Source organism: Macrobrachium rosenbergii, chromosome 23 (genome assembly GCF_040412425.1).
Source record: "Macrobrachium rosenbergii isolate ZJJX-2024 chromosome 23, ASM4041242v1, whole genome shotgun sequence".
NCBI classification, from domain to species: Eukaryota; Metazoa; Arthropoda; class Malacostraca; order Decapoda; family Palaemonidae; genus Macrobrachium; species Macrobrachium rosenbergii.
This window is the reverse complement of record NC_089763.1, coordinates 31,357,650-31,382,946: the sequence shown is the minus strand read 5'-3', so window position 1 is coordinate 31,382,946 and position 25,297 is coordinate 31,357,650. Positions and strand designations below refer to the sequence as shown.

At 35.7% G+C, this 25,297-nt stretch overlaps 1 protein-coding gene across 1 annotated transcript in view; it reads left to right on the top strand.

Annotated features, from left to right (window-relative positions):
* The first annotated feature begins 11,893 nt into the window (after positions 1–11,893).
* Positions 11,894–25,297, top strand: part of LOC136851068 (prestalk protein-like) — a 31,393-nt gene continuing 17,989 nt past the window's right edge. The window contains exons 1-6 of the mRNA XM_067125038.1: positions 11,894–11,978; positions 14,716–14,847; positions 20,350–20,481; positions 20,857–20,985; positions 23,158–23,289; positions 23,972–24,103. Coding sequence (XP_066981139.1) covers positions 11,894–11,978; positions 14,716–14,847; positions 20,350–20,481; positions 20,857–20,985; positions 23,158–23,289; positions 23,972–24,103 — 742 coding nt within the window. The remainder of the gene's footprint in view (positions 11,979–14,715; positions 14,848–20,349; positions 20,482–20,856; positions 20,986–23,157; positions 23,290–23,971; positions 24,104–25,297) is intronic.

Here is a 25,297-nt window from a genome sequence, read left to right as displayed (position 1 = left end):
AGGGAGAGTTGCAAAGATTAAATGAATTGACATGCTGTACAAGGGGATAATTTATTATAAAATTTATTATAAAAAAAAAAAGAAGAGGCGCCAGCTACTTCTTAAAAACTTCCAAGTCCCCCACAAACGTCTTTCAAGAGAAGCAGTGGCATCTACAAATTTACATACCAGGTGGAAAGATGCCACCACTCAAATCTTGTGATGACCACTACCAAACTCTCCAAATGTCTCTCCTGCCACCTTCAAGAAGGAGCCATCTTTACTAACAGACTGCCGACGAATGCAGCTTCTCGAGCCACTCCATATATTGGGAAAAAACCAAGTATTAACATGTTGAATGAAACTGAATTTTTTCCCATCATCATTAGATATCATCACCAGAGATAAAGAAGAAATCAGCTCAGAGAGCACTGGATGCCAGCAGCAAGTCACCTGGGTAATCTGTAATGCCAGCCAAACTAACAGCGGGTACCCGAGAAAACACCAACCTCCAACCAACAAGACAACACCTAGGGGATCGATTTTGTCACCAACCCGTCACGAATCAAAATTCAGTCCACTAACCAATCTGTAAAATACCCACTTGCTATATTTAACAATTCATTCAATCTTTGTAACTCCTCAATGAGCAGCTGAGCGCATGTCGAAACGTTAGAGGTAATAAAACTAAAACAAACGAAAAAGTTTACATGTTCATACAAAACTTGATATCCCAACTACTCGCTTATGAAAAGAAAATTGTAAGGCAAATAGAGATGACTCTATAAAAACTGAATACCGTAGAAAAAACCACTGCTTTCTATAATAATAAAAATAATAATAATAATAATAATAATAATAATAATAATAATAATAATAATAATTATTATTATTATTATTATTATTATTATTATTATTATTAACTCATAAATATTAATGAATTCCATAACTTCTTTATTATCCAGAATGCACCAAAAAACCTATATGTTCCGAAAATGGAGGATATTGTGCCAAAGGCCAGTGCAACAGTAATGATGAACAGCAAATTCCAGGGGGATGCGATGGACCTGGGTGTAAATGCTGTGTCCCTAAAACAGGTTTGTTTGTGATGGTTAATCAAATAGTGCATGCAGGGTTTTTCATTTTGCTCTCTCTCTCTCTCTCTCTCTCTCTCTCTCTCTCTCTCTCTCTCTCTCTCTCTCTCTCTCATTCCTCCTAAGCAAATTGATAAAATAAAAAAGCAAGGAAAGTCACTAAAACTATAAAGATTCCGAAAAGGATATATCGCATGACAGACCCAGACAAGAAAAAAAGAGAATGTAGAAATGGGGAATAGCACTCTTTCATCCCACCACTACTAAAACAAGATGGTAGACTGCTTAATGGCCCTAAGGAAAAGGATGACCTGCTTCATCGAGCTTTTGAAGCTAAGCAATCAGGTGAGGACGTCCCTCTCCCTCACTTGTTATCCTGAACCTGTTCTTACAAAATTTGCATTTCGCTCTGGGGATGTTAAGAATACTCTTGATAATCTCGATAGTTGCGGTGGTGAAGATCCTGATGGTCTCTTCCTTTTGTTTCTAAAAAATGTTTCCAATTTAGAATTCAGAGGCGGAAATTAGGAAGCTAACAATTAGTGAGTTGTCTCCCAAGATTAGCTGATTCTATAGATTTTTATGTTGACGTAGTTTTTCTGCTAATGAGCTCAAACTTGGTAATACAGTGCACATTCCAAAGAGTTGCTTATCTGCACTGCTGTAACTACAGGCCAACTTCGATTCTCCCTGTGATTTCTAAATCTGCATGTATTTTTATATATTTATCTATAACCTCTTTCATTTATCTTTCTTTCTAAAAACTAACCCATTCTTTTGGTATTTCCTATTATCCTCTGTAACTTTTTCAAATGAACACCATATTCTTTGAAAGCTTAGATTTCATTCGATGATCCCGTAGGCTTGTTCCATATGAATAGGGGTTTATTTTTTGAATAATAATAATAATAATAATAATAATAATAATAATAATAATAATAATAATAATAATAATAATTATAATAATAATAATAATAATAATTAATATGGTCCAGCTATTGGTTAAATAGCAAAACTCAGTAATGATGGAAAGAAATGAAAGAATAAATGACAATGGCGTAAATGGAACCTTTGGCAATAGAGGAGCTTCATCCGGCGGCAAGGTATACAACCTAATCGACGGGGAGGACGGTCAGGTACTTGGAGGTCGTCATCCAACAACCGGGCACCACAATGACAGTAACCAGCAACCAGAGACTGGAGCTACAGAGGCAAACCAGAAGAAGAAATGGACAAGTGAAGAAAATATGCAAATATGGAGATGCTGCATCAGAAGCAACCCGACAGAAAGAGGATACAGAAGAAGGCTGGTCAACATCTGGAATGAGAGGAAATAACACCCATCAAACAGAACAGAGGCTGGCAGAACAAGTAAGGAACATAAAGGAAAAGAACTGGCTCTCCACAACAGAAAGAGAGGAACTGGAAAGAGAAATGACACCCAGCAATGAAGAACAAGAAGACGAACAAAGAGACAATGACACAGAAAACTACAGGAATGATGAGCTACCAAACAACGACACACGAGGAAACATCGAAGATGTAACAGAGAGGTCGGAATGGGTGAAAGGACCAGACAATGGATGAAGCCAGATGCAGAAAGAAGAAAGATCCCCTCCATGAAAGCCTACAACACAAAGAAGCTAAGGGGAAAAACAAGTGACGTTAATGAAATAATGAGACTAATCCACACCACCAGTTTCACAGAAACAAACAACCTGGCATATGCAGGAGCAAGACTAGTAGTAGAACTCATGGGGATACAAACACAAACACCACCATCACAACCAACTCAACAGAAACCAAATCAGCAACCACATTTGGAAAAGGCGCCTCGAAAAACAAATCATGGCAATGAGATCTGACTTGAGTAAGCTGAAAGAGATGGCAGAAAAGAGACTAAGAAGCAAGAAAACAAGAGAGGAACTGAATGAGAAATACAAAGTACAGGAGAAGGGACTAAACAACACAATAGAAGATATAAAACAGAGGCTTAAAGCCAAAGCACATAAGATCCAACGATATATGAACAGAAATAAAGGATACCAACAGAACAAACTCTTTGGAACCAACCAAAAAAGACTACACAGCCAACTAAGAGGGGAAGACAACCACCAGGAAATTCCTGAACCCAAACCAAGTAAGAGACTCTGGGAAAACATATGGAGCAATCTGGTATCACACAACAAACATGCAACATGGCTCCAGGATATCAAGGCAGAAGAAATTGGGTGAATAAAACAAAGATTCAACGAGATCACAACAGACACAGTCAGACACCAACTAAAGAAAATGCCCAACTGGAAAGCCCCAAGTCCCGATGAAGAACATGGATACGGGCCCAAAAACTTCAAGGCCCTACACCCACGAACAGCAGAACAACTCCAGCATTGTATCACAAACCACCAAACACCCAAATGGATGACCACTGGGAGAACATCCTTAGTACAGAAAGACAAGAACAAGGGAAATATAACAAGTAACTACAGGCCTAAATCACCTGCTTACCAATAATGAGGAAGATACTAACAGGTATCATCAGTGAAAGGCTATACAACTACCTTGAGGATACAAACACCATCCCCCACCAAGAGAATGGCTGCAGAAGGAAGTGTAGGGGCACCAAAGACCAGGTCCTAATAGACAAAATGGTAATGAAGAATAGTAAGAGAAGGAGAACCAACCTAAGCATGGCATGGATTGACTACAAGAAAGCCATCGATATGATACCGCACGTGGCTAATAGAATGCCTGAAAATATATGGGGCAGAGGAAAACACCATCAGCTTCCTTAAAAAAACAATGCACAACTGGAATACAGTACTTGCAAGCTCTGGGATAAGACTAGCAGAGGTTAACATCAGGAGAGGGATCTTTCAAGGCGACTCACTGTCCCCACTACTCTTCGTAACATCCATGATTCCCATGACAAAAGTACAGCAGAAGATGGATGCTGGGTACCAACTCAAGAAAGGAGGCACAGAATTAACCATCTGATGTTCATGGACGACATCAAGCTGTATGGTAAGAGGATCAAGGAAATAGATACCCTACTCCAGACTGTAAGGATTGTATCTGGGGACATCGGGATGGAGTTTGGAATGGAAAAATGTGCCTGGGTCAACATACAAAAAGCAAAGTAACAAGGACTGAAGGGATAAAGCTACCAGATGGGAATAGCATCAAACACATAGATGAGACAGGATACAAATACCTGGGAATAATAGGAGAGGATATAAAACACTGAGAGGTGAAGGACACGATCAGGAAAGAATATATGCAGAGACTTACGGCGATACCCAAGTCAAAACTCAACGCTGACAACATGACGAAAGCCATAAACACATGGGCAGTACCAGTAATCAGATACAGTGCAGAAGTAGTGGGGTGGATGAAGGCTGAACTCCGCAGCATAAACCAGAAAACTAGAAAACATATGACAATACACAAAGCACTACACCCAAGAGCAAATACAGACAGACTATACATAACACGAAAGGAAGGGGGGAGAGGGGTACTAAGCATAGAGGACTGTGTCAACATCGAGAGCAAAGCACTGGGGCAATATCTAAAACCAGTGAAGACGAGTGGCTAAGGAGTGCATGGGAAGAAGGACTGATAAAAGTAGACGAAGACCCAGAAATATACAAAGACAGGAGAATGAAAAACAGAGCAGAGGAATGGCACAACAAACCAATGCATGGACAGTACAAGACAGACAAAAGAACTGGCCAGCGATGAAACATGGCAATGGCTACAGAGGGGAGAACTCAAGAAGGAAACAGAAGAATGTTAACAGCAGCAAAAGATCAGGCCCTACGAACCAGATATGTACAAAGAACAATAGACTGAAATAACACCTCATCCATATGCAGGAAGTGCAATATGAAAGACGAGACCATAAACCACATAGCAAGTGAATGTCTGGAGCTTGCACACAACCAGTACAAAAAGAGGCATGATTCAGTAGGAAAAGCCCTCCACTGGAGCCTGTGCAAGAAACACCAGCTAGCTTGCAGTAATAAGTGGTATGAACACCAACCTGAGGGAGTGATAGAAAACAATCAGGCAAAGATCCTCTGGGACTATGGTATCAGAACAGATAGGGTGATACATGCCAATAGACCAGACATGACAAAATCAAGAAGAAAGTATCACTCATTGATGTCACAATACCATGGGACACCAGAGTACAAGAGAAAGAAAAAGAAAAGATTGATAAGTTTCATCTTCTTTCGACCTTATTAATCCCACTGTATAGCAGGGTCGGCCGCTCGAGTCATCTTTCCATCTGGCTACACTCTTTTCCTTCACAGCTGTTTGAACCTCTTGATTCCGCCACCATGTTTCTCTTTCCTATTGCTGCTTAACATTTGTCCTCCCACACACCTCTGCTGCTGCTGGAACCACAATCCCTTTCATTTCATCCCATATCTCTTCAGGCAATTCTGACATTCCATTTACAGATCTCTCTTCTCTGGCTCTTTCCACTTTACTTCTGAACTCTCTTGCCTTCTCCCCCTTCAGCTTCCAAGTTTTGATCCTCCTATTCTGGCTGGGGCTTTTCTTTCCAGTGTTGCTTTCAACCTAAAATCTGCCACTGCCAGTTTAGGTTGAGCTACAACAGATTCATTTGGAATAACCTTACAATCCATAATGATTTTCTTGTCTTTCCTTCCTAACCAAAACATAATCAATTTGTGTCCCATTTTGTCCACTTTTGTATGTTACCAGATGACTTCTCGTTTTCTCAAACTGTACTCATGACTACCAGATTCATAGCTTCTGCTAATTCCAACAATCTATCACCTTCCTGGTTTCTTCTTCCAAAATCCTCCACGTATTCCTTCAAAGCCGTCAGAACTTTCACCTACATGGGCATTCATGCCCCCAGATAACACTAATAGTTCACTTCTTGGAACTCTTTCTATATATTCTTCTAATTTCCCTCTGAACTCCTCCTTCTCTTCACTACACCCTTGTTGAGGGGCATATGCCAAGATGATATGCCATACTCTCTTATCTCTCACAAACTTTAAGCCCATAAGCCTGTCACTGATATGGTGGACCTCTGTGACGTTCTCCTGCAGATCTGGATGGAGAATGATTCCAACCCCATTTCTCCTTGTATCTTCCCCTGTGTAGTAAACTTTATATCCTTCTCCAAACTTTCTTGCACTTTTCCCCCTTCCTTTTGGTCTCTTGTACACATACAATTATAATTTTCCTTCTATGCATGACATCAACCAAATACCTTCCCTATCCTGTGAGTCTACCAACATTAACCCAGCCAGTGGGGGACAAGCCAGTCCAACTTGCTGCTGGTCTCAAGCCCTGAAAATCGAAATAAAAAGGATATGGAATATGCCAGTGGAAATTGTACCCATTATCACAGGAACACTAGGCACGACCCCAAGATCCCTGAAAAGGAATCTGGAAAAACTACATGCCGAAGTAGCTCCAGGGCTCATGCAGAAAAGTGTGCTACTAGAAACAGCGCACATATTGAGAAAAGTGATGGACTCCTGAGAAGGCAGGACGCAACCCAGAACCCCACACTATAAAAACCACCCAGTCAAATAGGATGACTGTGATAGACCATACTACTACTACTACTACTACTACTTATAATAATAATAATAATAATAATAATAATAATAATAATAATAATAATAATAATTATTATTATTATTATTATTATATTATTATTAAGGAGGAGACCTCTGAGGGTAGTAGCGTTGACAATAATGGCTGTATCTATGGCATTTAAATTGTATACTCTTTTCTATTGGTCTTTCAACTTTCCTAGGAACGTATAGTTTTTCTGTTGTCATAGTTTTATTGCCTCTAACGTTTCGACAAACGCTCTGGTGGTCATCGGGGAGAGTTGCAAAGATTAAATGAATTGATATGTTGTACAAGGGGATAAGATTTAGTTTATAATTTATTATAAAAATAAGAAAACGAGCCAGCTATTTCTTAAAAAACTAAATAGTATGAAATAAAAAAAAAAAAAAACTTAAAACAAGCTTTTATTAAAACACAATAAAAAGTAACAAATAATTTTTTTGGGACACACCAGGATTTTCTTACAATTAATCATGTCTAATAAAAATAAAAGCGTGGGCACCAAACATGGAAGAAAATGCTACAAAAAAAATATTTAAAAACATTTTTTAGCATTTCCTTCCATGTTTGACGACCACAATTTTATTTTTGTAGACATGATTAGTTGCAAGAAAATACTGAGTAAAAGAACGTATGAAAAATCCAAAGAGTTTCATACATATCCTGAGATACAGGGTGAGGTCACTGTGGTGGCACTAGATTTCACTGCTTATCTACTGATCATGTAAGGTTGTACTGTCACCAGGATTGAGTAACCATGCAAAATTTCAAGTCCATCAGATGAAGGAACAGGGTGAAAATTGAATTACAAGTTTTGACCTAAACAGACAGACAGAGACAGACAGATGCATAAGTAAAGTTAAATAAAAACATGTAAAAACTTCCTAGAACCCCAGAAACGTCTTTAAAGAGAAGTAGTGTCATATACGAATTTACATACCCGGTGGAAGGATGCCACCACTTAAATATTGTGATGACCGCTATCAAACTCTCCAAGCATCTCTACTGCCACCTTCAAGAAGGAGCCATCTTTACTAAGAGACTGCCGACACCTACGGCTTCTTGAAGCACTCCATATATTGGACAAAAACAAGCATTAACATGGTGAATAAAACTGAATTTCTCCCCATTCTCATTACGAGAAATAGAAAAAAAATCAGGTCAGAATTGGATGCCGATGGCATATCACCTGGGTAATCTATAATACCAGCCAAACCAACAGCAGGTACCCAAGAAAACATCCACCTCCAACCAGCAATACAACGCCTCCGGGATTGATTTCGCCACCAGCCCCCGACCAATCAAAATTAAGTCCACTAACCAATCTGCCAACTATAAACCACCCGCTTGCTATCTATACCAATTCAATTCAATCTTTATGACTCCTCAATGACCACCAGAGCGCATGTCGAAACGTTAGAGGTAATAAAACTAAGACAAACGAAAAACTTTACATGTCTATAGAAAACTTGATATCCCAGCTACACGATAATGAAAAGAAAATTGTAAGACGAATAGAGATGACTTTATACAAACTGAATGCAGTAAAAACACCCATTACTTTCCATAATAATAATAATAATAATAATAATAATAATAATAATAATAATAATAATTATTATTATTATTATTATTATTATTATTATTATTATTATTATTATTATTATTATTATTATTAACTCATAACTACTAATGAATTCTATATCTTCTTCATTGTCCAGAATGCATCAGTAAGCCTGTATGTTTCCAAAATGGAGGATATTGTTCCATGCGCCAGTGCAACAGTAATTATGAACAGCAAATTCCCGGGGGATGCGACGGACCTGGATGTAATTGCTGTGTCCATAAAAGAGGTTTGTTTGTGCATTTGCAATATTTGTAGATGAGTAGCCACATATTTTACAAAGAATTTCTCTCTCTCTCTCTCTCTCTCTCTCTGTCTGTGTGTGTGTCTGTGTGTAAGCACGGTGAGGAAATTAAAAAGGAAAGAAAATCACAAAGAAATCAAGATTAATAAAATGAAGAATGTCGCGAAAGACCTAAATAACAAAGATGCTGATGCAAGCAAGAATGTAACTATGGGAAACGGCAAGGAAAAAAAATCTCCTTGCAGTTGGGATAATGGTAATTAACACTGGTTAAGCAGAACTGAGTGTTGTTATTCTAGTAAATTATGCATGCCAATAACTCATGAGTGTTAGTGAATTCTAAGTCTTCTTTGTTGTACAGGATGCACCATAACAGCTTCATGTTCCCAATATGGAGGGTATTGTTCCACGAGCCAGTGCAATAATAATGATGAAGAGCAAATTCCGGGGGGATGCGACGGACCTGGGTGTAAATGTTGTGTCCCTACAACAGGTTTGTTTGTGATGTTTAATCAAATAGTGTATGCAGTTTTTCTTCTTTGCGCTCTCTCTCTCTCTCTCTCTCTCTCTCTCTCTCTCTCTCTCTCTCTCTCTCTCTCTCTCTCTCTTCCTTCCTCCTAAGCAAATTGATAAAATAAAAAGCAAGAAAAGTCACTAAAACTATCAAGATTCCAAAAAGGATATACCGCATGACAGACCTAGAAAAGAAAAAAAAGAGAATGTAGAAATGGGGAATAGCAGTCTTCTATCCCACCACTACTAAAACAAGATGGTAGACTGCTTAATGGCCCTAAGGAAAAGGATGACCTGCTTCATCGAGCTTTTGAAGCTAAGCAATCAGCTGAGAACATCTCTCTCCTCACTTCTTATCCTGAACCTATTCTTACAAAATTTGCATTTCGCTCTGGGGATGTTAAGAATACTCTTGATAATCTTGATAGTTGCGGTGGTGAAGATCTTGATGGTTTTATATTTTTGTTTTTAAAAAATGTTTCTAGTGAGTTGTCTCCCAAGATTAGTTGATTCTATAGATTTTTATGTCGACGTAGTTTTTTTTTCCTGATGAGCTCAAACTTGGTAATAAAGTGCTTATTTCAAAGAGTGGCTTATCTGCACTGCGGTAACTACAGGCCAATTTCGATTCTCCCTGTGATTTCTAAACCTGCATATATTTATTTATTACATTTTTAACTCATCTTTCTTTCTAATAACTAACCACTGCTGTAACTACAGGCCAATTTCGATTCTCCCTGTGATTTCTAAATCTGCTTATATTTTTATATATTTATTTATTACATTTTTCATTCATCTTTCTTTCTAATAACTAACCCATTCTTTTGGTATTTCCTATTATCTTCTGTAACTTGTAGCATATGAACACCATATTCCTTGAAAGCTTAGATTTCAATTCGATGATCCCATAGGCTTGTTCCATATGAATAGGGTTTATCTTTTGAATAATAATAATAATAATAATAATAATAATAATAATAATAATAATAATAATAATAATAATAATAATAATAATAATTATTATTTATTATTATTATTATTATTATTATTATTATTATTATTATTATTAGGAGGAGACCTTCTCTGAGGGCAGCAGCATTGACAGTAATGGCTGTTTCTATGGCATTCACTTTGTATAGAGTCTTCTCTATTCGTTTTTCAATGTTCTTTTCATCAGCGTGTAGCTGGTATATCAAGTTTCCTATGGACATATACAGTTTTCTGTTGTCTTAGTTTTATTGCCTCTAACGTTTCAACACACGCTCTGGTGGTCATCAGGGAGAGTTACAAAGATTAAATGAATTACTGATATGCTGTACAAGGGGATAAGATTTATTTTATTATTTATTTATTATAAAAATACGAAAACAAGCCAGCTACTTCTTTCAAACATAAAAAGTATAAAATAAGAAACAAAAAATTGTTTTTAAACAATCTTATACTAAATTCAATAGAAATTAAAAAATAATTTTTGGGGACATACTAGGATTTTCTTACAATTAATCATATCTACTTAGTAGAGAAGACTAATTGTAAGAAAATCCTGGTGTCTCAAAAAATTATTTTTTACTTTTCAGTGCATTGTCATAGAAGCTTGCTTTCTTTTTAGAATATTTTTATTTTATACTTTTTAGTTTTGACAGAAATTGTAACTGATTTATGATTGTAACTAAAAAAAATTTATTGTGATATCCTGTCAAGCCACAGAAAGTTTGAAAAATCCGTAGAGTTATTAACTTATTCTACTAAGTAAAAAAAGGTATGAAAAATCCAAAGAGTTCCATACATATCCTGAGATACAGGGTGAGGTCACTGTAGTGTCACTAGATTTCACTGCTGACCTACTGATCATGTAAGGTTGTACTGTCACCAGGATTGAGTAACCATGCACAATTTCCAGTCCATCGGATGAAGTGAACAGGTTGAAAATTGAATTACAAGTTTTGACCTAAACAGACAGACAAACAGATGCAGAAGTCAAGTTAAATGAAAGCATGTGAAAACAACCCAGCGCCCCCAGAAACGTCTTTGAAGAGAACCCGCCGACACCTACGGCTTCTCGAGGAACTCCATATACTGGAAAAAACCAAGTATTAACATGGTGATAAAACTGAATTTCTCCCCATTATCATTAGGAGAAATAGGAAAAAATCAGGTCAGAGAGCACTGGATGCCGGTGGCATACCAACTAGGTAATCTATAATACCAGCCAACAGGGAGTACCCAAGAAAACATCCACCTCCAACCAACATCGTGTCCAAGACCGATTTCGTCACCAACCCGTGACCAATCAAAATTAAGTCCACTAACCGATCTGCCAACTGTAAACCACCCGCTTGCTATTTATACCAATTCTTTCAATCTTTGTAACTCCTCAATGGCCAGCAGAGCGTGTGGCTAAACGTTAGCGAGAGAAATAAAACTACGACAAACGAAAAACTTTACATGTCCGTAGGAAACTTGATATCCCAGCTAAACACGCTAATGAAAAGAAAACTTTAAGATGAATAGAGATGACTCTATACAAACCGAATGGCGTAAACTACGACAAACGAACACCCATTACTTTCTAAAATAATAATAATAATAATAATAATAATAAACCGAATAATAATAATAATAATAATAATAATAATAATAATAATAATAATAATAATATTATTATTATTATTATTATTATTATTTTTATTATTATCATTATTGTTATTATTATTATTATTACCTGATGACTACTAATGAATTGCATATCTTCTTCACCGTCCAGAATGCACCAGTAAGCCTATATGTTTCCAAAATGGAGGATATTGTTCCATGAGCCCGTGCAACAGTAATGATGAACAGCAAATTCCAGGGGGATGCGACGAACCTGGATGTTATTGCTGTGTCCCTAAAACAGGTTTGTTTGAATATTTGCAATATCTGTAGATGGGTAACCATACTTTACAAAGAATTTCTCTCTCTCTCTCTCAAAGAATCTCTCTCTCTCTCTCTCTCTCTCTCTCCTCCTAAAACAAATTGATAAAATAAAAAGCAAGAAAGTCACTAAAAATATCAAGATTCCTAAAAGGATATATCGCATGACAGACCTAGACAAGAAAGAAAGAGAATGTAGAAATGGGGAATAGCAGTCTTTCATCCCACCACTACTAAAACAAGATGGTAGACTGCTTAATGGCCCTAAGGAAAAGGATGACCTGCTTCATCGAGCTTTTGAAGCTAAGCAATCAGCTGAGAACATCTCTCTCCCTCACTTCTTATCCTGAACCTATTCTTACAAAATTTGCATTTCGCTCTGGGGATGTTAAGAATACTCTTGATAATCTTGATAGTTGCGGTGGTGAAGATCTTGATGGTTTTATATTTTTGTTTTTAAAAATGTTTCTAGTGAGTTGTCTCCCAAGATTAGTTGATTCTATAGATTTTTATGTCGACGTAGTTTTTTTTCCTGATGAGCTCAAACTTGGTAATAAAGTGCTTATTTCAAAGAGTGGCTTATCTGCACTGCAACTACAGGCCAATTTCGATTCTCCCTGTGATTTCTAAACCTGCATATATTTATTTATTACATTTTGAGAACATCTTTCTTTCTAATAACTAACCACTGCTGTAACTACAGGCCAATTTCGATTCTCCCTGTGATTTCTAAATCTGCTTATATTTTTATATATTTATTTATTACATTTTTCATTCATCTTTCTGTCTAATAACTAACCCATTCTTTTGGTATTTCCTATTATCTTCTGTAACTTGTAGCATATGAACACCATATTCCTTGAAAGCTTAGATTTCAATTCGATGATCCCATAGGCTTGTTCCATATGAATAGGGGTTTACCTTTTGAATAATAATAATAATAATAATAATAATAATAATAATAATAATAATAATAATAATAATAATAATTATTATTATTATTATTATTATTATTATTATTATTATTATTATTATTATTATTATTATTATTATTATTATTAGGGAGTAGACCTTCTCTGAGGGCAGCAGCATTGACAGTAATGGCTGTTCCTATGGCATTCACTTTGTATAGTCTTCTCTATTCGTCTTTCAATGTTCTTTTCATCAGCGTGTAACTGGTATATCAAGTTTCCTATGGACATATACAGTTTTCTGTTGTCTTAGTTTTATTGCCTCTAACGTTTCAACACACGCTCTGGTGGTCATCAGGGAGAGTTACAAAGATTAAATGAATTACTGATATGCTGTACAAGGGGATAAAATTTATTTTATTATTTATTTATTATAAAAATACGAAAACAAGCCAGCTACTTCCTTCAAACATAAAAAGTATAAAATAAGAAACAAAAGAATTTTTTTAAACAATATTTTACTAAAATTCAATAGAAATTAAAAATAATTTTTGGGACATACTAGATTTTTTTTACAATTAATCATATCTACTTAGTAGAGAAGACTAATTGTAAGAAAATCCTGGTGTCTCAAAAAAATTATTTTTTTTACTTTTCAGTGCATTTTCATAGAAGCGTGCTTTCTTTTAGAATGTTTTTATTTTATACTTTTAGTTTTGACAGAAATTGTAACTGATTTATGATTGTAACTAAAAAAATTTATTGTGATATCCTGTCAAGCCACAGAAAGTTTGAAAAATCCGTTGAGTTATTAACTTATTCTACTAAGTAAAAAAAGGTATGAAAAATCCAAAGAGTTCCATACATATCCTGAGATACAGGGTGAGGTCACTGTAGTGTCACTAGATTTCACTGCTGACCTACTGATCATGTAAGGTTGTACTGTCACCAGGATTGAGTAACCATGCAAAATTTCCAGTCCATCGGATGAAGTGAACAGGTTGAAAATTGAATTACAAGTTTTGACCTAAACAGACAGACAGACAGATGCAGAAGTCAAGTTAAATGAAAGCATGTGAAAACAACCCAGCGCCCCCAGAAACGTCTTTGAAGAGAACCCGCCGACACCTACGGCTTCTCGAGGAACTCCATATACTGGGAAAAACCAAGTATTAACATGGTGATAAAACTGAATTTCTCCCCATTATCATTAGGAGAAATAGGAAAAAATCAGGTCAGAGAGCACTGGATGCCGGTGGCATACCAACTAGGTAATCTATAATACCAGCCAACAGGGGGTACCCAAGAAAACACCCACCTCCAACCAACAATACATAGTGTCCAAGACCGATTTCGTCACCAGCTCGTGACCAATCAAAATTAAGTCCACTAATTGATCTGCCAACTGTAAACCACCCGCTTGCTATTTATACCAATTCATGCAATCTGTAACTCCTCAATGACCAGCAGAGTGTGTGGCTAAACGTTAGAGGTAGTAAAACTACGACAAACGAAAAACTTTGCATTTCCGTAGGAAACTTGATATCCCAGCTACACGCTAATGAAAAGAAAACTTTAAGATGAATAGAGATGACTCTATACAAACCGAATGGCGTAGGAACACCCATTACTTTCTATAATAATAATAATAATAATAATAATAATAATAATAATAATAATAATAATAATAATAATAATAATATTATTATTATTATTATTATTATTATCTTTATTATTATCATTTTTTATTATTATTATTATTATTACCTGATGACTACTAATGAATTGCATATCTTCTTCACCGTCCAGAATGCACCAGTAAGCCTATATGTTTCCAAAATGGAGGATATTGTTCCATGAGCCAGTGCAACAGTAATGATGAACAGCAAATTCCAGGGGGATGCGACGAACCTGGATGTTATTGCTGTGTCCCTAAAACAGGTTTGTTTGAATATTTGCAATATCTGTAGATGGGTAACCACATACTTTACAAAGAATTTCTCTCTCTCTCTCTCTCTCTCTCTCTCTCTCTCTCTCTCTCTCTCTCTCTCTCTCTCTCTCTCTCTCTCTCTCTCTCTCATTCCTCCTAAGCAAATTGATAAAATAAAAAAGCAAGAAAAGTCACTAAAAATATCAAGATTCCGAAAAGGATATATCGCATGACAGACCTAGACAAGAAAGAAAGAGAATGTAGAAATGGGGAATAGCAGTCTTCTATCCCACCACTACTAAAACAAGATGGTAGACTGCTTAATGGCCCTAAGGAAAAGGATGACCTGCTTCATCGAGCTTTTGAAGCTAAGCAATCAGCTGAGAACATCTCTCTCCCTCACTTCTTATCCTGAACCTATTCTTACAAAATTTGCATTTCGCTCTAGGGATGTTAAGAATACTCTTGATAATCTTGATAGTTGCGGTGGTGAAGATCTTGATGGTTTTATATTTTTGTTTTTAAAAATGTTTCTAGTGAGTTGTCTCCCAAGATTAGTTGATTCTATAGATTTTTATGTCGACGTAGTTTTTTTTCCTGATGAGCTCAAACTTGGTAATAAAGTGCTTATTTCAAAGAGTGGCTTATCTGCACTGCACTGCGGTAACTACAGGCCAATTTCGATTCTCCTGTGATTTCTAAACCTGCATATATTTATTTATTAAATTTTTAACTCATCTTTCTTTCTAGTAACTAACCACTGCTGTAACTACAGGCCAATTTCGATTCTCCCTGTGATTTCTAAATCTGCTTATATTTTTATATATTTATTTATTACATTTTTCATTCATCTTTCTTTCTAATAACTAACCCATTCTTTTGGTATTTCCTATTATCTTCTGTAACTTGTAGCATATGAACACCATATTCCTTGAAAGCTTAGATTTCAATTCGATGATCCCATAGGCTTGTTCCATATGAATAGGGGTTTACCTTTTGAATAATAATAATAATAATAATAATAATAATAATAATAATAATAATAATAATAATAATAATTTTTATTACTATTATTATTATTATTATTATTATTATTATTATTATTAGGGAGGAGACCTTCTCTGAGGGCAGCAGCACTGACAGTAATGGCTGTTTCTATGGCATTCGGTTTGTATAGAGTCTTCTCTATTCGTTTTTCAATGTTCTTTTCATCAGCGCGTAGCTGGTATATCATGTTTCCTATGGACATATACAGTTTTTCTGTTGTCTTAGTTTTATTGCCTCTAACGTTTCAACACACGCTCTGGTGGTCATCAGGGAGAGTTACAAAGATTAAATGAATTACTGATATGCTGTACAAAGGGATAAGATTTATTTTATTATTTATTTATTATAAAAATACGAAAACAAGCCAGCTACTTCTTTCAAACATAAAAAGTATAAAATAAGAAACAAAAGAATTTTTTTAAACAATATTTTACTAAAATTCAATAGAAATTAAAAAATAATTTTTGGGGACACACTAGGATTTTCTTACAATTAATCATATCTACTTAGTAGAGAAGACTAATTGTAAGAAAATCCTGGTGTCTCAAAAAATTATTTTTTACTTTTCAGTGCATTTTCATAGAAGAGTGCTTTCTTTTTAGAATGTTTTTATTTTATACTTTTTAGTTTTGACAGAAATTGTAACTGATTTATGATTGTAACTAAAAAAAATTATTGTGATATCCTGTCAAGCCACAGAAAGTTTGAAAAATCCGTTGAGTTATTAACTTATTCTACTAAGTAAAAAAAGGTATGAAAAATCCAAAGAGTTCCATACATATCCTGAGATACAGGGTGAGGTCACTGGAGTGTCACTAGATTTCACTGCTGACCTACTGATCATGTAAGGTTGTACTGTCACCAGGATTGAGTAACCATGCAAAATTTCCAGTCCATCGGATGAAGTGAACAGGTTGAAAATTGAATTACAAGTTTTGACCTAAACAGACAGACAGACAGACAGACAGAAGTCAAGTTAAATGAAAGCATGTGAAAACAACCCAGCGCCCCCAGAAACGTCTTTGAAGAGAACCCGCCGACACCTACGGCTTCTCGAGGAACTCCATATACTGGAAAAAACCAAGTATTAACATGGTGATAAAACTGAATTTCTCCCCATTATCATTAGGAGAAATAGGAAAAAATCAGGTCAGAGAGCACTGGATGCCGGTGGCATAACAACTAGGTAATCTATAATACCAGCCAACAGGGGGTACCCAAGAAAACACACACCTCCAACCAACAATACATCGTGTCCAAGACCGATTTCGTCACCAGCTCGTGACCAATCAAAATTAAGTCCACTAATTGATCTGCCAACTGTAAACCACCCGCTTGCTATTTATACCAATTCTTTCAATCTTTGTAACTCCTCAATGGCCAGCAGAGCGTGTGGCTAAACGTTAGAGGTAATAAAACTACGACAAACGAAAAACTTTGCATTTCCGTAGGAAACTTGATATCCCAGCTACACGCTAATGAAAAGAAAACTTTAAGATGAATAGAGATGACTCTATACAAACCGAATGGCGTAGGAACACCCATTACTTTTTATAATAATAATAATAATAATAATAATAATAATAATAATAATAATAATAATAATAATAATAATAATAATATTATTATTATTATTATTATTATTATTATTATTATTATCATTATTGTTATTATTATTATTATTACCTGATGACTACTAATGAATTGCATATCTTCTTCACCGTCCAGAATGCACCAGTAAGCCTATATGTTTCAAAATGGAGGATATTGTTCCATGAGCCAGTGCAACAGTAATGATGAACAGCAAATTCCAGGGGATGCCACGAACCTGGATGTTATTGCTGTGTCCCTAAAACAGGTTTGTTTGAATATTTGCAATATCTGTAGATGGGTAACCACATACTTTACAAAGAATTTCTCTCTCTCTCTCTCTCTCTCTCTCTCTCTCTCTCTCTCTCTCTCATTCCTCCTAAGCAAATTGATAAAATAAAAAAGCAAGAAAAGTCACTAAAAATATCAAGATTCCAAAAAGGATATATCGCATGACAGACCTAGACAAGAAAAAAAGAGAAGTAGAAATGGGGAATAGCAGTCTTCTATCCCACCACTACTAAAACAAGATGGTAGACTGCTTAATGGCCCTAAGGAAAAGGATGACCTGCTTCATCGAGCTTTTGAAGCTAAGCAATCAGCTGAGAACATCTCTCTCCCTCACTTCTTATCCTGAACCTATTCTTACAAAATTTGCATTTCGCTCTGGGGATGTTAAGAATACTCTTGATAATCTTGATAGTTGCGGTGGTGAAGATCTTGATGGTTTTATATTTTTGTTTTTAAAAAATGTTTCTAGTGAGTTGTCTCCCAAGATTAGTTGATTCTATAGATTTTTATGTCGACGTAGTTTTTTTTCCTGATGAGCTCAAACTTGGTAATAAAGTGCTTATTTCAAAGAGTGGCTTATCTGCACTGCGGTAACTACAGGCCAATTTCGATTCTCCCTGTGATTTCTAAATCTGCTTATATTCTTATATATTTATTTATTACATTTTTCATTCATCTTTCTGTCTAATAACTAACCCATTCTTTTGGTATTTCCTATTATCTTCTGTAACTTGTAGCATATGAACACCATATTCCTTGAAAGCTTAGATTTCAATTCGATGATCCCATAGGCTTGTTCCATATGAATAGGGGTTTATTTTTGAATAATAATAATAATAATAATAATAATAATAATAATAATAATAATAATAATAATAATAATAATAATTATTATTATTATTATTATTATTATTATTATTATTATTATTATTATTATTATTATTATTATTATTATTATTATTAGGGAGTAGACCTTCTCTGAGGGCAGTAGCATTGACAGTAATGGCTGTTTCTATGGCACTGGGTTTGTATAGAGTCTTCTCTATTCGTCTTTCAATGTTCTTTTCATCAGCGCGTAGCTGGTATATCAACTTTCCTATGGACATATACAGTTTTTCTGTTGTCTTAGTTTTATTGCCTCTAACGTTTCAACACACGCTCTGGTGGTCATCAGGGAGAGTTACAAAGATTAAATGAATTACTGATTTGCTGTACAAGGGGATAAGATTTATTTTATTATTTATTTATTATAAAAATACGAAAACAAGCCAGCTACTTCTTTCAAACATAAAAAGTATAAAATAAGAAACAAAAAATTGTTTTTAAACAATCTTATACTAAAATTCAATAGAAATTAAAAAATAATTTTTGGGGACAAACTAGGATTTTCTTACAATTAATCATACCTACTTAGTAGAGAAGACTAATTGTAAGAAAATCCTGGTGTCTCAAAAAATTATTTTTTACTTTTCAGTGCATTTTCATAGAAGCGTGCTTTCTTTTTAGAATGTTTTTATTTTACACTTTTTAGTTTTGACAGAAATTGTAACTGATTTATGATTGTAACTAAAAAAAATGTATTGTGATATCCTGTCAAGCCACAGAAAGTTTGAAAAATCCGTTGAGTTATTAACTTATTCTACTAAGTAAAAAAAGGTATGAAAAATCCAAAGAGTTCCATACATATCCTGAGATACAGGGTGAGGTCACTGTAGTGTCACCAGATTTCACTGCTGACCTACTGATCATGTAAGGTTGTACTGTCACCAGGATTGAGTAACCATGCACAATTTCCAGTCCATCGGATGAAGTGAACAGGTTGAAAATTGAATTACAAGTTTTGACCTAAACAGACAGACAGATGCAGAAGTCAAGTTAAATGAAAGCACGTGAAAACAACCCAGCGCCCCCAGAAACGTCTTTGAAGAGAACCCGCCGACACCTACGGCTTCTCGAGGAACTCCATATACTGGAAAAAACCAAGTATTAACATGGTGATAAAACTGAATTTCTCCCCATTATCATTAGGAGAAATAGGAAAAAATCAGGTCAGAGAGCACTGGATGCCGGTGGCATACCAACTAGGTAATCTATAATACCAGCCAACAGGGGGTACCCAAGAAAACACCCACCTCCAACCAACAATACATAGTGTCCAAGACCGATTTCGTCACCAACCCGTGACCAATCAAAATTAAGTCCACTAACCGATCTGCCAACTGTAAACCACCCGCTTGCTATTTATACCAATTCTTTCAATCTTTGTAACTCCTCAATGACCAGCAGGGCGTGTGGCTAAACGTCAGAGGTAATAAAACTACGACAAACGAAAAACTTTGCATTTCCGTAGGAAACTTGATATCCCAGCTACATGCTAATGAAAAGAAAACTTTAAGATGAATAGAGATGACTCTATACAAACCGAATGGCGTAGGAACACCCATTACTTTCTATAATAATAATAATAATAATAATAATAATAATAATAATAATAATAATAATAATATTTTTATTATCATTATTGTTATTATTATTATTATTACCTGATGACTACTAATGAATTGCATATCTTCTTCACCGTCCAGAATGCACCAGTAAGCCTATATGTTTCCAAAATGGAGGATATTGTTCCATGAGCCAGTGCAACAGTAATGATGAACAGCAAATTCCAGGGGGATGCGACGAACCTGGATGTTATTGCTGTGTCCCTAAAACAGGTTTGTTTGAATATTTGCAATATCTGTAGATGGGTAACCACATACTTTACAAAGAATTCTCTCTCTCTCTCTCTCTCTCTCTCTCTCTTCTCTCTCTCTCTCTCTCTGCTTACAGAGAGGGAAAATAAAAAAAAAAAGATTAATAAAATGAAGAATGTCATGATAGACCTGAATAAGAAAGACACTGATGCAAGCAAGAGAGAATGTAACTCTGGGAAACAGCATTGAAGAAATTCTGCTTGCAGTTGGGATAATGGTAATATTAAACACTGGTTAAGCAACAGAACTGAATGATGTTATCCTAGTAAATTATGTATGTGGAATAACAATGGTAACTCATGACTTAGTGAATTCTAAGTCTTCTTTACTGTACAGGATGCACCATAACAACTGCGTGTTCCCAAAAGAGAGGGTATTGTTCAATGGGGCAGTGCAATAGCAATGAAGAGCAAATTCAAGGGGGATGCCACGGACCTGGATGTAAATGCTGCGTCCCTCAAACAGGTTTGTTTATTTAAAATATCAGTTGATGTGTAAATAAATAGGAAGCAAATTGAGGAAAGCACATAATGGGCTGACAATTAAAGGGAGAAAGGTATTAAACGAAGTAACCTTTTTCCAGTGCTATAACGGGAGGGCATCTATTTTACTGGGGGCTTTGCAGTCATAGGACAAACTTAGTCTCAACCAAAAACAAATACATAAGGAAAGTCAAAACTATGAAAGTGTCAGAGTCAGAAAACCTGAGCTAAAAAGTGTGATTAGTTGTATTACGGCCAAGTAGAACAAAAAACACGAACTAAAGGATATTTGTAGGAATGCTACCCAAGAGTCATATATGCTAATTCTCCTTCAGTAAAATAACGCTACATTTCTGAAACAGGTTTATTGACTGGGGAGTTTCAATATAAAATCCAAAGCAGCAATCTGATTTCTCTCTCTCTCTCTCTCTCTCTCTCTCTCTCTCTCTCAAAACAAGTCTGATTCTGAACAAATTTTTTAATACTACTGGGAAAAATAGTGTTTTGTTTGTTTGAAAAAAATTGTTTCTTTGGCTATAATATTAGTGTTTTCCCCTTCTGACGGTAATATACTTTTTGCTTCTTTAATTTTAACAACTGTTTCCAATGTTTTTCGTGTCTCATATTATGAGAGTAATATGAAATTCTTAAAACATAATACTAAGTGATAATGGATAATCCAGTTCTCTGTTTTAGCTATATTTTAAGTCAGATAAATGATCGATCTTGACAGTCTGTGATGAGATACCCAGCTGCACGCAAGGAGGAGGTAAATGTCGCAATCAGTGTGTTGCAGGGGAAAAATAATTCCACATGGATGTTCTGGAACAAACTGCGTGTGTTGTGCTCCAGACAGGGGTCATTTTTACATGTTTTATTCTTATGCATAACTGACTCTCTAGATACGTTCAAGTTAAGTTAAGTATACCTTAGTTTAACCAGACCACTGAGCTGGTTAACAGCTCTCCTAGGGCTGGCCCGAAGGATTAGACATTTTGCGTGGCTAAGAACCGTACAGCTTATTGTGGAATCCGAACCACATTATACCGGAAATGAATTTCTATCGCCAGAAATAAATTCCTCTAATTCTTCATTGGCCGTCCGGAGACTCGAACTCTGGCCTAGCAGAGTGCTAGCCGAGAACTCTACCGATTCATCCAACGAGGAACTAGATACGTTCCAGTACTATTATTAAAAAAGAGAGCGCAGTTTTAATCTTTCCAAGAATATTTCGTTTTATCAACACAAACTTTTATCCAATATATAACCTTACTTGGTCCAAAGTAAGCAAATGTAATGCTTCTGTAGAGGGTTGGAGATCCCCCTGAAGTAGAGTAAGAATCTCACATTTCTGTCATGATCCAACTTTGTATGAACGCTCAGCTTTTAAGCCGATTCGTCACACCCAATTAAAGAAAGGAGTTTGGACCTTGGCAGAAGGCAGTGATTTGCCATTACGAAGTCATTTTCTTTTCAGCATATAGCATTTATATATACCCAGATATTTAGTTAAGCAGTATGGTAACAGAAATACAGAATAGCTTGCAGATTGGGACGACTTCAACAGATGCCCTGTCTTAAGACTACTAGCATGGTAAATCTGACCTAAAAGCGGACAAAGTATTGATAGCAAGATAGCTCTGGGTGAATTTTTCCACCTGTAAAACAAAGGAACACCAGTAAAATTATCCAGAATAGTCAACAGAACAGGAGATCGCCTGATAATGCACAACAGAAATTAACTGGAACAGTGGAACACTCCGAAAATAGTGTCAAAGCAATTACAGTAAGTTGCAGAACACCAAAGTATGAGCAAGGTCATGATGATACACCAAAGACAGTCAGTAGAATGGGAAAGAACAGTCAACTGAACAATTGTGTACTTGAAGAATTGCAGAATATCAAAACTAGTAATAAGTGGAACTTAAGATGCTGTCCGCAGAACGGACAGAGAGCAAGTTTAATGGACATTAGAACAAATATGTTCATTGTCAACTGAGACGAGTGTCTGCGAAATACAGGTGCACACATTTTACACTAGTACATCTATAAAATAATTAAATACCCCTGTACACCATTACAAGGAGTAAAAATGGCGATTCTTTCCGTGATACAGTAATTTTACCCCAAACATCTCTTCTTCTTAAATGTACAGGATGCACCATGCTGAATTTATGCTCTAAAAACGGAGGATACTGCAGCAAGAGCCGGTGTGATCATCAAACAGAAACTGAGGTTGCCAATGGATGTGATGGTCCAGGATGTAAATGCTGTATTCGTAAAACAGGTTTGTTTGATGAATCAAAGTTCTGAAAAATAGTACCCAATATACAGTTCTGTAATAAAACGACAGATCTGAAATGTGTTTCATAAGGAAAACTGATGATATATTAAAACCGAAACTCTGGTTATAGTGTTTGTCTGCAATAGTACATGAGGAAAACCATCCACAGTTTGTCAAGAGTTAGACCGTTGTAAAAGAAGAGGAGGTAAATGTACCAGTCTCTTTTGTCTTCAAAATCAACAAGTGGTCCCACACGGATGCTCTTCCAATGATTGCATTTGTTGTGCTCCTCAGAATGGTTAGTTTCTTGAGGTATTTACACGTGTAACTGATTTTCTACAGAGGAGTATTTTGAAATGTATTCCTCAAGTACCAAAAATTAAGAAGCAGACTCAGAATAAACCATTTACTTGCTAGGAAACCCCGGATTACTTTATACATTTAAGTGAAAAATCAAAATTATCATGGTTTCCACAGATCAACACACCTTTCTGGCTTAATCTATTTACACTGTTATCGAATACAAATGTCATTCCAAAAAGTAATTTTGAACTCTCAATAACTGCAAAACTTGCATAACATCTGTAAGCAGTTAGGCTGAGTAATTAATATGTGGTTAAATAGAAACACTACTAGTTGAATTTTGACTTTGTAAAAAAAACCATAATTCTGTTTCATTCTGCAGGATGCAATGAGTTAAGTATTTGCAGCCAGGGTGGTGGATATTGCAGCAAGAGCCAGTGTAATCATTTTACAGAATCTGAGATTCCTGGGGGATGTGATGGCCACGGTTGCAAATGCTGCGCTCCTAAAACAGGTTTGTGTAACTGCTCAGTTCTTTAAAGATAAAATGCAATACAGTAAGGACAGTTAGGTCTCCCTCTTCGACAATTCGTTTCTCTACACGCTTTGTAATAGGGGTGAAAGGAAAAGGATCTGACAGATTAACAGGATAATTGCTAGATGGAAAGTGTATATATAATATATATGTATATATATGTATGTATGTATATAATATATATATGTGTGTGTGTGTCTACACATACATACACACACACACACAAATTACGTCCTGGACGACCATTCGTATCTTGAATTGCTCGTAGGTTGGTTTTTAATACGTAGTGCATGACTTTTTTTATGTTTACATTTCCGAGTTAACTCGGAAGTCATAGATTATACTATTTTCACTGCATTTTTAAATCATGCAGTATTAAAAGGTATCATTTAGGATGTTAGAAAGGTAAAAAGAAAAGGATCATGTCAAGATTAGCGAACCCAACACCTCCATGTCAAGAACAGCGAACCCAATGATCCCCACGTAAAAAATGGCCAACCCTTTCCGGTCCGAACTCCAATTCCATATGAGGGCTAGTACTAAACACAACGAAACAGTGATCATCTACACTGTTTCGCCGTGTTTAGTACTAGCCCCTGGGGGGGGGGGTCAAATGTATTTCGCTTTTAGTACTAGCCCCTAGGGGATCAAATGTCTGGTACCGAAGTGCTCATGTTTAGAACAGCGAACCCGATTATTCCAATGGTAAAGCATAATTCCAATTTCACATGAGGACTATATGTGTGTGTATATATATATATATATATATATATATATATATATATATATATATATATATATATATATATATATATATATGTATATATATGTATATATATATATATATATATATATATATATATATATATATATATATACATATACATATATACAGTATGTACCAACACTGTGTAACACGAAAAGCCTCTGTGAAATTCCACAACTCATGTCTTTTCTGTCCTTTGTCCTCCACAAATTCCCAATCATCACTATCATCCCTTCCCCATAGTTCTCATCAAGGCAAGTCTGGGTCTTCTTACTCTTCTAGTGCCCACAGATCCCAGCGAACACTCACATCCTCTTCTCCCAGGAGTTGTACGAAGGACAGGTCCAAGCCATCTCACCTCCCTTTCTTTATTATCTTACCTACATATGGAACTCCATTTTGGTAGC